Here is a 12,408-nt window from a genome sequence, read left to right on the forward strand (position 1 = left end):
CTGTACTATATTGCCATTAATAAAATTAGTGGCGCTAAAATGAATTTGCGTTAACGCGTTAATTTGACAGCCCTGTACACAACTTTGGGGTTTCATATTGGGGTTTTACATCTAACAATACTTGCACAACGAACTATCATGCAAATAGCTTGTTATTAAGTCACATGTTATTAAGTATCATGTTTATGTCTTTAAAAAACATAACAGAAAAAATACATGGGACATACTCTTATGTTCTATAAATGGTTTCAGCAGTAACAACATAAACAAACGGCTTTGGTGGAACAAACGTAACTTCCGGTAAGCTCTGCAAAGATATAACAATAGAGTCCTTTTAAAGTAGTATATTTTTGATAACAAGAAAAATAAACAAAAAGTAGATTATATTAGTTCAAATTATAAATAAAGCTTATCAAAACCTACACTGAGCTAACATGTGTAAAACGTGTACTATATAATGTTTACAGTGTTAACTATAAATCGGCTGCCAAACCTCCCTTCACATAGCGGTGATCCATCATCACTGTCTCCCATCGTCTTTAGGACGAGGTATTTGTTTCAGAATTCAGTTTAGCCACTAGTCAGACCATTAAACAAACAGAGACCGCAAGTTAAGTTCCATCCAGATTCGTAACCGCGACGACGCACGTGCGTCCGATGAAACCGTCTATACAACCTGGAGATGTATACTTGGTTGTTGTCATAAAACATTGTATTGTTGCACTATATTGGTGTTTAACTATAACTGTCACTGTCGCACAGGTGGGACGTTTGGCATAACATATTTAAAACAATAATTTCATAGTCTAACCTAAAGCTCTAAGAATGTAGTTTTTATATTTCAGTTATTTTCTAAAATGTCACAGGCCAACAGGTGGGCCCGAGGTGTTATTACATATTTATTTGTAAATATCTTGAAATAACCTTGACAAACTATATATTGTTGGAACGCTCAGGTAATGTAGTTTTCATATTTCAAGGCCATTTGATGATGGAAATTTTGCAGCGACAGTCATTTTGTTAATTGTCACTGACCCCGTAGGAGTACTTATGAATTTGTATATATATTCATAATTCTAATATTCTTCAAAATGAATCTATAAATCTTAAAAAATCTTGACAACCTATATATCGTTGGAAAGCTCTAAGAATGTAGTTTTCATATTTCAAAACTTTTTTGCATTAAAAACCATGCAGAGACAGTAATTTATTAACTTGTGACAAGATAATGCACTAAAAGTGTGACAGAAACTTCATTTTTTGTTATTTTAACTTGAAATTTGGTTCAGAACTAGTTGAGACTTGTGTCTTTTTTCGTGGTGTTTTGAGAGTAAAACATTTACGTTTTATATACATTTGATTAGAGAGTATATACTTTATTGAATTATTTTTATTATTTCAAATAAATTTAAATGAGTATAACTATTTTTTTATTTAATATTCACAACTTCAAAAATTAGCGATTGCAAAACAGATATTACGTATATATATGTGTCCCTTCCAATTTTAACAATCCATGTTTTCTAAGTTTCTTTGTCCTGTGGAAATGAGTAAAACAATGTATTTTCTAATGACCAGCATCCTGATACAAAACTTTAGGTTTAAAGCGCACGCTCTGGACATCCATCCCTTACATCCTCGTTTTGGAATCAACATGGCGGCGGACAAAATAAGGCATCCTGTACATGCCTGCAGTTCATTCAGTTAAGCTCTAAGCACTTGTTGCTACATTATCAAATACATCAGGTATCTAATTAAATAGTTCTAAATGTTTTTTAAACATTACAGAAAACCTTTGTCAACTTTAGTTTGTGCTAAAATATACTTTTTTAAAAAAGAATGAAAGCTTCTTTTTAGCTGCAATGGACTGGCGTGGAGATTTTTGTTGAATTTCTGTAAACCTGAGTGAAAGATTTCGGCAACTCTCTGGAGATTTGTGTTTTTTATTGCTATTCTATGAAATAATGTGCCGTTTTTCCCATGGCAGTTTCACTGTGGCATGAATGCACTATGAGCATAAATCACCCGCTAAGCTCCATTAATACTCAGTGACTTGGATCTTTGTATCTGGTTCACAGCGCTTGCCCGCGCTCATGTAGGACTGATGGGAGATCAACTTCCTCAACCCAATTTTAAAGCAAAACAATTTAAACTAAATTGAGAAAACTGTTCTCAAATCAGAATGTTACAGTGATTTCTATCAACGTCCACGTACATATAAATGGTCCATACAGTCCAGCCGGGGCTTTGTTGTCATTGGCTGTGTGCAGTAGTTTGTAGCAGCAGCGTTTAATGAAGGTGAAACGGCCCCCAATATTTGTTCTCCGTTTTAGATTAAGGTTTTGCTTGCAGAACGTTTCATGGCTAAAAAAATAATTATTTCAACAGGAAAAGGTTTTAATGTGCCTGCACTGAGGAAGGAGAAAATGAAAGGAAGAGAGATGGAGCAGAACTCGCCTTCTCAATTCAGTTTCCAGTTAAAGGTTTCCAGCTAATAATTTCCAATCAGAGGGCATCTGAGTCACAATGTTTGTGTTTGTGCGTTTTCGTGGGTATATTTGTACATGTGCGTCACGATCACCTTCCCTTGCCTCCCCCTCAGGGCTTCGGCGTTTCTTTATTTGTTTTTGGTTTTGTCTTTTCCCTCCATCCTATTTTTCAGAGCTGGTAAAGCCTACATCGGATTTAATATCATTTTCCAATCAGCCAGCGCTAGGGGGCACGGACTTTTGACTCGGGCGTGCTGTTCCGTTTAATACCAAAAGAAAAAACAAGACGGAAAGAGCAAGTTCAAAAACATATGGCCTTCAATGGAATATAATTTGTAATAATTGTTGCCAGTATTTCAAGACCGGTATCCTCATTGTTATTTCGTACGTGAGATCCGTGGCTCTTCAAGCTGTCGGCTTCCGTCTGTATATGAAACACCATCTGCTGGGGTTTCTTAAAGCTCAGTGCCTGTCATCTATTCTTACCTCCCATGTCCACCAAAATCGTACTTTCAGCTCCCCAGTGAATGACGACGACGGTTTTTCTCCGCACCAAAGGTAACATGCGCCTCTGCGTGCTGATTTTCAAGAGCTGCAGTGACAGAAAAAAAGACTCTTGATTGCACAAGGCCTTTGAAATCTCTCGAGGCGTGAGGCATGTGTTGTCTTCATTTACCGAGGGTTTTTTCCTATAAAGAGAGTAATAGAAAAAATATTATGAACTCGTGTGCTTTTTAATTCTGTGGCTCTCTTAACCTTTTGCTTAAATGAAAATTTTGAGTCATTTACATATCAATTTAATTTCCACTTGTTTTTTGCTTCCTTCATTAAAACTGGAATTTGCCTGCCGCTGTAATCAGGGTGTAGTGCACATTACTGCTGCATGACACACACACACACACACACACACACACACTCATGGTTTTACAAACATACTGTACACATATTTTTAATTTTCCACACTCATATCGTTCTCTCTCCTTCTCTCTCTCTCTCACACACACACACACACACACTTTTTATTACACAATTAATTCAGCTCTGTGTCTGATGTTCTTCTGTCGGATTTAAGTACTGATCATAGAAATTAAAGGGAATCTGTCATTTCATATCCTCCACTATATACATCCTCCGCGATAATTACACTATCTTCCTCTCTTTGTCACTCTTTCTTCGTTCTTTTTTTGCTCATTTCTATACACAGACCTCTGTGTTTTGTAAGGCGTACGTGTCTGAGTGACATCGCGCACAAAAGACAGGGTTTAACAGGAGCAAAGCCTGTCTGATTCACAGCAAAGTTCATACTCAAGGTTAATCTACACCTGAATGCAGAGCACATTACTACACACCTGTCTGTGCTTGCTTTAGTTCAGTCAATGCCGTTCTTTCATCAAACATTCATGTGCTAATCTGCACAGTTATGAAACCGAATATCAAGATAGGCTGTAGAAATAGGCACAAAGGATCTATGGGTGGTTCATCTGTGCTGTACTGTACTGTATGTGTGTGTGTGTAAAGCGGATGTTTTGTATTGGAGGTATTCATACGCTGTTTGTTTTATCTTACTGTTTTTTTTCTCAGATGAGTAATGAGATCATTCGTCTGTGCCGTAGAGAGATCTCTCTGGACAGGATTTTCCAGGGTTACGTGATCTCCAGCAAACAGATTCTGAATGAATGTATCCAGTGCTGTCTGGCATGGAAAGAGATCTACCTGCACACCTCCCAGCTCCACCACAAGTATTATATCATTTAATCCCCATTTTTGTCTCTGTGAGTTGTGCTCTGTTCCCTACACAACAGGATCGCAGCAACTTCAGCTGCACTGTGATTGTATAGTGTTACCGCAGAACCTCTCCGCTGTGCTCATCATATTTCGGAGAGGTACTGCGGTCAGCTGTAACATAACTATTCCAGAAATTATTTAGTTTATTGAGTGATTTATCTCTGCTTAAATTGCGTTTTAGTATAACCACTGCAACTGTCACTACTAATTTAACTATTTCTGCAGTACTACATCTACTAATACCAATATCAATAACCATTACTGTTACTGCTTAATTTGGCACCGTTACTATGGTTATCTGCATTACTACCATTATATTGCTACCACATACCACTACTTATACAACCACATTTATCTTTACATTTTTGCATTTGGCAGATGTTTTTATTCAAAGTGACTTGCAGTGCATTCAAGGTTTACAAATGTACAGTATGTGTGTTCCAAGTAAATCAAACACAACATATGAGCTACAGGAGAACTGACTTTACTATACTTACTATAAGAAATAGTTTACCAAAAATGTATATGTCATTTATATGACTTTCTTCAATTAAACACTCCAAAAAGCTCCAAAAGGCACATAAAGTACAGCCGTCATTAATCCAAATGACTCCAGTGAGGAATAAAAGGTTAATAAATGTCTTCTGAAGTTAAATGACAGACTTGCTCCGGGCGACGCAGGGATTGCTGCCCACAGCTTTGGGTATGTGTGTATTCATAACTTGCAGTGCTTGTGTTCACTGGGATTGGTTAACTCGTTCCCGTCAGCTTTTTTTGAAAAGTTGTCCCCAAGCATTTTTTGTGATTTTCACAAAAGTTTCACAAAATGCCTTCCAGGAAAATTCTTCTAAAAATATATAAAACAAACAAATATACCCACAAACAGAACGGGGGGAAAAAAACTTTCATCCTATCTTTATTTTTTTCTCTGTTTATAAACTCTTAAATATGTTTGTTTTTTTCAAAAATACAAAATTTTGAGCAAAAAGCTTACGTTAACTGTGGGTTTACACCAAATGCGAAGCGTGCAATCGCATCGCGTTGCTCGTTCTAAATTACTCTTGGGATTTAACTTCGTGTCATGCTAATTTTTCGCTTTAGTTGAATATTTTCAACTTGGGCGAAGACGCGCTTGAGGCAAAAAGCGTGTGTTTTCACGGCAAACGCGCCGCCCATATCACGTCTGATCGCGTCTTTGCATTGACTTTGTATGTAATCTACTCGTGCAAATCGTTGAACTCGCATCTGGTGTAAACCCACAGTAAGTAATTGCATTTTTGTGAAGGAATTTTGTTAGAGATCAGATTCAGAACAATTATCAAAACATAAACGCACTGTAAAATGAATAAATAATGTTTTGCTTTAGTTTTTTATAAATTGGGTAAGAGTGGCATCAGGAACACGTTTTTTCATGCAAATGTTTTCTCTTAATTGATGAGATAACTCATTAATGGCGGGGAATGAGTTAAATTATCACATTTTGAATATGGGTTATCATAGTTAAAACATTCATTGTGAGAGAAAATAATTAATATTGGAGCTTATTTAGTGATCACTATGTCACATATCCATGTCCGCATAGAGATAAGTGCATTTAGATATGATGGTACATCAGTAACTTTGAATCTGAATCTGAATAGTTGTCATATGTGTGTTTTGGCACATTGCTACTGCCTCTCTTACCTTTATACACGTTACTACGATTATTTGCATTACTGCCACTACTTATAAAAGCATCACTATTAATTAGTGGTGGACGATATGACCAAAATCTTATATCACGGTAGGATTCATTTTATGTAATGATAACAATATGTATCACTGTAGATTTTTTTTGTTTAATAAGTTTAAAATCTTTAATTCCATAGAATTCTTTCAAAAAACGTATACAAGCATAAAACAAAACTCAAGCTCACTGAAAATAAACAGTCAGTGAAGAAATAAGGATAATAAATAATTATAAAAAAAGTACAAAATTGATTTAGTCAAGTGCAGTGAGAGACTAACATGAGTGACAGACAGGAGTAAAATTGGGTAACTTTCCCTTCAAGACCAAAGTCACTCCGGACCCAGTATACTGTTAAATGTGCGTTTGCCTTTTCAACTGTTTACTTTCTCTTAAGACCTAAATCGTCGTGTTTATGAGGATAATTTTTGACTCATAGGTTTATTTAAGGCCAATAAAGAGGAAAAAATGCTAAATGAGCAGCGGAAGCGCGGCTTGCGTGATCCTCTCACACAGATATAGCATGCGCATTTGAAACTGCAGTGCTTAAAGGTACAATTTGTAAACTATTTGCAGTAAAATATCCTAAAACCACTTTGCCAGTGTTATATATTTTGTCTAGCTGATTACTAACAATATCTCTAATTTTTAACTACTTGTAAATTACGAGAAAATTGCCATTCTAAACAGTGACACGGGACAGTGCAGTCGCCTGTCAATGACGTTAATATCCACGTTACGCCTTTACTGACGTAGAAACCACATGACAACAGTGTCGCGGACAAATGCGAAAGTAAGTTATACGTTAGTGTATAGGGTCTGTTGAGCTACTCACTTGTTTATGGTAAGTTTGTTGATCTGAACACTTAAAGGAATAGTCTACTCATTTTCAATATTAAACTATGTTATTACCTTAACTAAGAATTGTTGATACATCCCTCTGTCATCTGTGTGCGTGCACGTAAGCGCTGGAGCACGCTGCGACACTTCGATAGCATTTAGCTTAGCCCCATTCATTCAATGGTATCAAACAGAGATAAAGTTAGAAGTGACCAAACACATCAACGTTTTTCCTATTTAAGGAGAGTAGTTATACGAGCAAGGACTTATAGTGTAACGTCTATGACTTAACAATTTCGTTTTGAATAATACATAATGAAATAAAACATTGTAATCAAACGTAACATATATAAAACTTGATTACTTTACCTCATCCATTAACATGCTTTCTAGTTTCTGTCTGATTGATGACCATCAGCGGTTAAGTTAAAGACAACAAATCCCATCATTCCACGATTCTTCAGAACGTCATTAATCTACGGCATTGTAATTGTTTTGATCGTGCGGTGGATTCTACAAATTGTACCTTTTAAAGGCCACTACACACTGGTCAGACAGACTCCAACAGACTCCAACAGACGCGTCTGTTGGACTCTGTCTGACCAGTGTGAAACCCCTGTTGGCAGTTGTTGGATCAAAGTAAATGAGACTTTAGAATGTGGTTGTCTGTTGGTGTCTGTTGGTATCTGTTGGTGTCTGTTGGAGTTGGTAGTTGTCTGACCAGTGTGAACTGGCCTTAATACATGAAAATTATGTTTTCGTGAACATGCGCACAACAACGTGACGTGGACGCGTAACCTCAATAGAGACGATTGACCAAAATCTCTACCAGTCGACTAATTTCTACCTGTTTATCATACCAACCAGTTTATCGCCCACCCCTATTATTAACCATTACTGCTACTACCTAATTTACCTGGTAAGGTAGCAGATATACTTACTTTGCAGGGGAGACACCACAATCAAGAAGGTGGTTCACCCAGGGCGAGGCTCAGCCATTGCACTTTAGCTGTCCTGACCACTGTGAATTCCCCAAATGTGGGAATCTCAGCTGCAAAATTTCTGCTAGTGGGGGGCTGCATTCAAGCTCTCCTCTGATATTATTGGTAGCATTGTTACCTTACAACAAAAATGTTGGACACCTGCTACCTTTGGCATTGTTACCGCCACAGTAGTCACCACGAGTCTTGCTTCTGCTACTGTTGTTGACATCTCAGTTGTTACCAGGACCTCTATTTGTACTTTACTTGGCCACTTCAGCTTCCTTGTCATCTACACCTGAGTGTTCCCATCCTCCTCTAGTGCTCTTCTGAGTCAGCTGTATGCAGTCAGTGTTGAGACCCCAGTCTTTCTTTCTATACAGAACACACTTTAAGCCTGTATTATATACCGCCCACCCAGCTCGTTCTCTCTCTTGGCTTTTTGGCCCTTCCTCTCTCTGTCCTTTCCACCATCACTAGCTCCACTTAACCCACCCAGCCATCTCGGCCTTTCCACACAATACTAGGTCTCTCTCTCTCTCGCAATGGAAATGATACTGCCACGCTTGTAAATGAGAGTGCCAAAGCTGTGCCGTGATTGCAGCCCTCCTGCCCAAAGAACAGCATTTTACGGTGCGATGACAGAGTTTCGTCTTCAAAGTGATGGTAACTTACTGTCAAATGACAGGCTGAGCTGAGCTGGTATCTATTTAAGAGGAGCTCCCCGGAGTTTTTTATTGCACTTAGATTAAGGTGGGGATTCGTCTCTTGATTTGATGAAACTTTGCAATGGTGTTTCATCACATCGCAACAGAATCCGCTGTCTGTTTCGTAGTACTTCACAGTAAACTATGGTATAGCTCATAATGCTGTGATTTTGAAAGATGTGAACAGTGTAGCGTTCTGAGTTGTTGAAGTTAAATGTATCACATTCTTTGAGAGGTATACTGTATTCTGCTGTGTAGTTGAGACATTTATTTCCCAAGCAAGTTAAGCAACAAACCTGCTTCCTCTGCCTTCACCGTGCTATAGGATATAGCTATTCAATTTTCAGCTTTTAAGTCAGCAAGGACCTCTAGAGATATTTCATTGAAAGTAATGTGCGTTCAACCAAACACAGCTCAATATTCTCAGTGGGTTGTAGCTCAAGATTCACCTCAACCCTGCAGTTTTTTTGGAGCTTTCAAAAAACTGGAGATTTCAGCAGCTTTCAGCCTATACATAAGATAAAGAGAGTTTGATCAACGCTCTGGGCCCACTGGTTTCTGTTTATGACAGAAGGCTTCATTTGTTGTGACAGAACATGAGAGTTGGCTTTGCCCGGCAGATGTTGAAATTCTTACCTTTGCTGACCCAATCTTCAAAATTACACACAGTGTTTAGAAAGCATGGGGATGAACTTTTCCACCTACCTGACCACTGTCTTTCTGCTACTAAGTTGTTCACAAGCTCTTACTGTGCGTTCACACAAGACGCGGAAGAGGCGGCAAAAACGTGTATGTGTATGTATTCACGCATAGTTGGACGATTGAACATTTTGAGTTTGCTCGCTTCATTCACGCGTTTAATTGTCTTCCATTGTTGTTTTGTTTTTCTGCCTCTGTTTGCTTCCTGTGTTCACGCCACTGCTAGAGCATGCTCCTGAGTGCTTAATGCGGCGCCGCGCCATTCGCGCTTACCACACCGCAGGATGCCTGCACCATCCGCGCTTACCACACCGCAAGATATCTATTTGTGTCTTTGTATTGACGTAACATGTATATCATTTGCGCTTGCCACTTCTTTAGCATCTGGTGTGAACGCACCATTACGCTGGTTTTACACCGAAAGCGTGAGCGGCACGTGAGAAGAGCGTTTGCTGTGCGTGGCCATTGTAACAGTACAGTATAAAAATCTCAAGTTCACATTACTTTATTTTACATGCATTTATGAGCAAAACCTCTTCAATACGCTTTTTGATGGTCAGTGTAATTTATATAACTGTGATTTGTTTAATCCACATTGTTTTTGTGCTGTTCTGGTCCATGTAATGACATATAGACCGTTTCATCGGACGCACGTGATACACGCCTGGATCCGAACTTTACTTCCGGTTTCGGTTTTTTAATGGTCTGACTAGTTGCTAAACTGATATCTTGAACAAATGCCTCGTCGAAATCTATGTGTTGTTTTTTTGCTTGTTATATAATAAACTACGTTTAAAGTACTTTGTTGTTATTTATTATTTGCGGAGTTTACCGGAACTTACGTGCGGACCGCGTCAGCCGCTTGTTTATGTTGTTACTGCTAAAACGGTCTATATAGACACAATACACAATTATAGACATAAAATGCCCATGGCACATTGTTAAATCTGTTTCTCTGAAATTTAAGATAAAATGAAAAATTTCACTCAGTGATTGACAGCATGATGATGGAATCGATTGTGTTCCCCTTCAACAGTATAAGATTTAGATTTATAGATGTATCTGTTTCTCTGAAGATTGTCTTTTATTGTTTTTTTCTAGAAAAGATTGTTTCTTTTGAAGATTGAAGTCATGACTGTTTAAAATACACTTAGCATCACATTCATGATTTTATGGTAAAATGACACTTTTTTGCGTCAATTCACGAGCATTTAAACCATAAACAATGCACTTTAATTGAGCATGAGCAGCGCAGCAAAAATCTGCCTGTTTGGATGACTACCTACCTACTTACCTACCTACACTGTCAGAAAAAATGGTCAAAGTGGTCCCAAGCTGACACTGTGGCAGAACCCTTCAAAATGTCTTAATATGTATCATTTAGGTACAGATATGTACACAATTGGTGCTAATACTGTATGTACCTTTTGAGGTAGTAATATGTTCCTCTAAGGTACTAATATCTACCTATGAGGTACTAATATGCACTCTTTGGTACCAGTATGTACCTCTGATATACTAATATGAACTATTAGTTGCCTATGGTGTAGCCCAGGGCTAGTCAACTGGCTGCCCGCGGGCCAAATGCGGCCCTCCAATCATCTATATCTGGCCCGCCGGTCATTTTTGTCTGATTTAAAATCAGCATGATGACTTTTACCTTTCCACTGTACAGAAGGATAGTCAGAAAGGGGCTGCGTGGGGTGCCAAACATCTGCAGGTGCATCATTTTTGGATCCGATTTGAGCTTTTGACTTGTGCAACTACACCACATGTGACATGCCGACAGGAACTGATGTATTTTTGTGCGTTCCAATCAAAAGCTGTGTGCAAGGTGAAAATTATTACTTCTTTTTAATTGAACTTTATCAGTAATACTTGAATCCTTTAAGAAACCAGTTTGAAATGATTCGAGCTTTGTGACATGGTGCAGTATCCTGCTGGAAGTAGCCACCAGAGAATGGGTACATTGTGGTCATAAAGGGACGACATGGTCAGAAACAATGCTCAGGTAGGCCGTGGCATTTAAACGATGCCCAATTGGCACTAAGGGGCTGTGCCAAGAAAACATCCCCTACACCATTACACCCACCACCACCAGCCTGCACAGTGGTAACAAGGCATGATGGATCCATGTTCTCATTTTGTTTACGCCAAATTCTGACTCTACCATCTGAATGTTTCAACAGAAATTGAGACTCATCAGACCAGGCAACATTTTTCCAGTCTTCAACTGTCCAATTTTGGTGAGCTTGTGCAAATTGTAGCATCTTTTTCCTATTTGTAGTGGTACCCGGTGGGGTTTTCTGCTGTTGTAGCCCATCCGCCTCAAGGTTTTGCGTGTTGTGGCTTCACAAATGCTTTGCTGCATACCTCGGTTGTAACGAGTGGTTATTTCAGTCAAAGTTGCTCTTCTATCAGCTTGAATCAGTCGGGACCATCAACAAGGCATTTTTGCCCACAGGACTGCCGCATACTGGATGTTTTTCCCCTTTTCACACCATTTTTTGTAAACCCTAGAAATGGTTGGGCGTGAAAATCCCAGTAACTGAGCAAATTGTGAAATACTCAGACTGGCCCGTCTGGCACCAACTACCATGCCACGCTCAAAATTGCTTAAATCACCTTTCTTTCCCATTCTGACATTCAGTTTGAAATTCAGGAGATTGTCTTGACCAGGACCACACCCTTAAATGCATTGAAGCAACTGCCATGTGATTGGTTGATTAGATAATTGCATTAATGAGAAATTGAACAGGTGTTCCTAATAATCCTTTAGGTGAGTGTATATATAATAGGTAAAAGTAAAAAAATATATATAAAAGGTAAAAATAAGGGTAAAAGTTTGGCCCGCATCATATTTTAAAATCTGGTCCTCGAAGAAGAGTAGTTGAAGACCCCTGGTGTAGCCTGACATGCACCTCTTTAAACATTCAACAATGTGACAATTCTACGTGGACTGCAAGTGCTCTGATTGGTTTGCTAGAACCCCTCCCTCAGGTTCAAAAAATCTGTGTCTCATTTCCATTTCCCATTTCCAATGCTAGTAGCACAGAAATTCAGGTTTAATATGTTCATCCCCTGTAAAGCACTGCCAAATCTAAACAAAAGATTAAGAATAGATGAAAATTCTGACCCATCTCTAGTTTAAACAGACTTTTTAATCAGTGACAAAAGCATGT

General features: G+C 38.5%; 1 protein-coding gene and 1 non-coding gene across 2 annotated transcripts in view; both read left to right on the forward strand.

Moving 5' to 3' along the window:
• Nucleotides 1-12,408, forward strand: part of dnah2 (dynein, axonemal, heavy chain 2) — a 282,596-nt gene that overhangs the window by 35,868 nt on the left and 234,320 nt on the right. Inside the window, exon 9 of the mRNA XM_055198209.2 lies at nucleotides 4,071-4,228. Coding sequence (XP_055054184.2) covers nucleotides 4,071-4,228 — 158 coding nt within the window. The remainder of the gene's footprint in view (nucleotides 1-4,070; nucleotides 4,229-12,408) is intronic.
• Nucleotides 7,774-7,937, forward strand: LOC129417867 (U1 spliceosomal RNA). The gene has a single exon (XR_008635890.2). It is a non-coding gene; the product is annotated as a U1 spliceosomal RNA (small nuclear RNA).

Source organism: Misgurnus anguillicaudatus, chromosome 21 (genome assembly GCF_027580225.2).
Source record: "Misgurnus anguillicaudatus chromosome 21, ASM2758022v2, whole genome shotgun sequence".
In the NCBI taxonomy this organism is placed as follows: domain Eukaryota; kingdom Metazoa; phylum Chordata; class Actinopteri; order Cypriniformes; family Cobitidae; genus Misgurnus; species Misgurnus anguillicaudatus.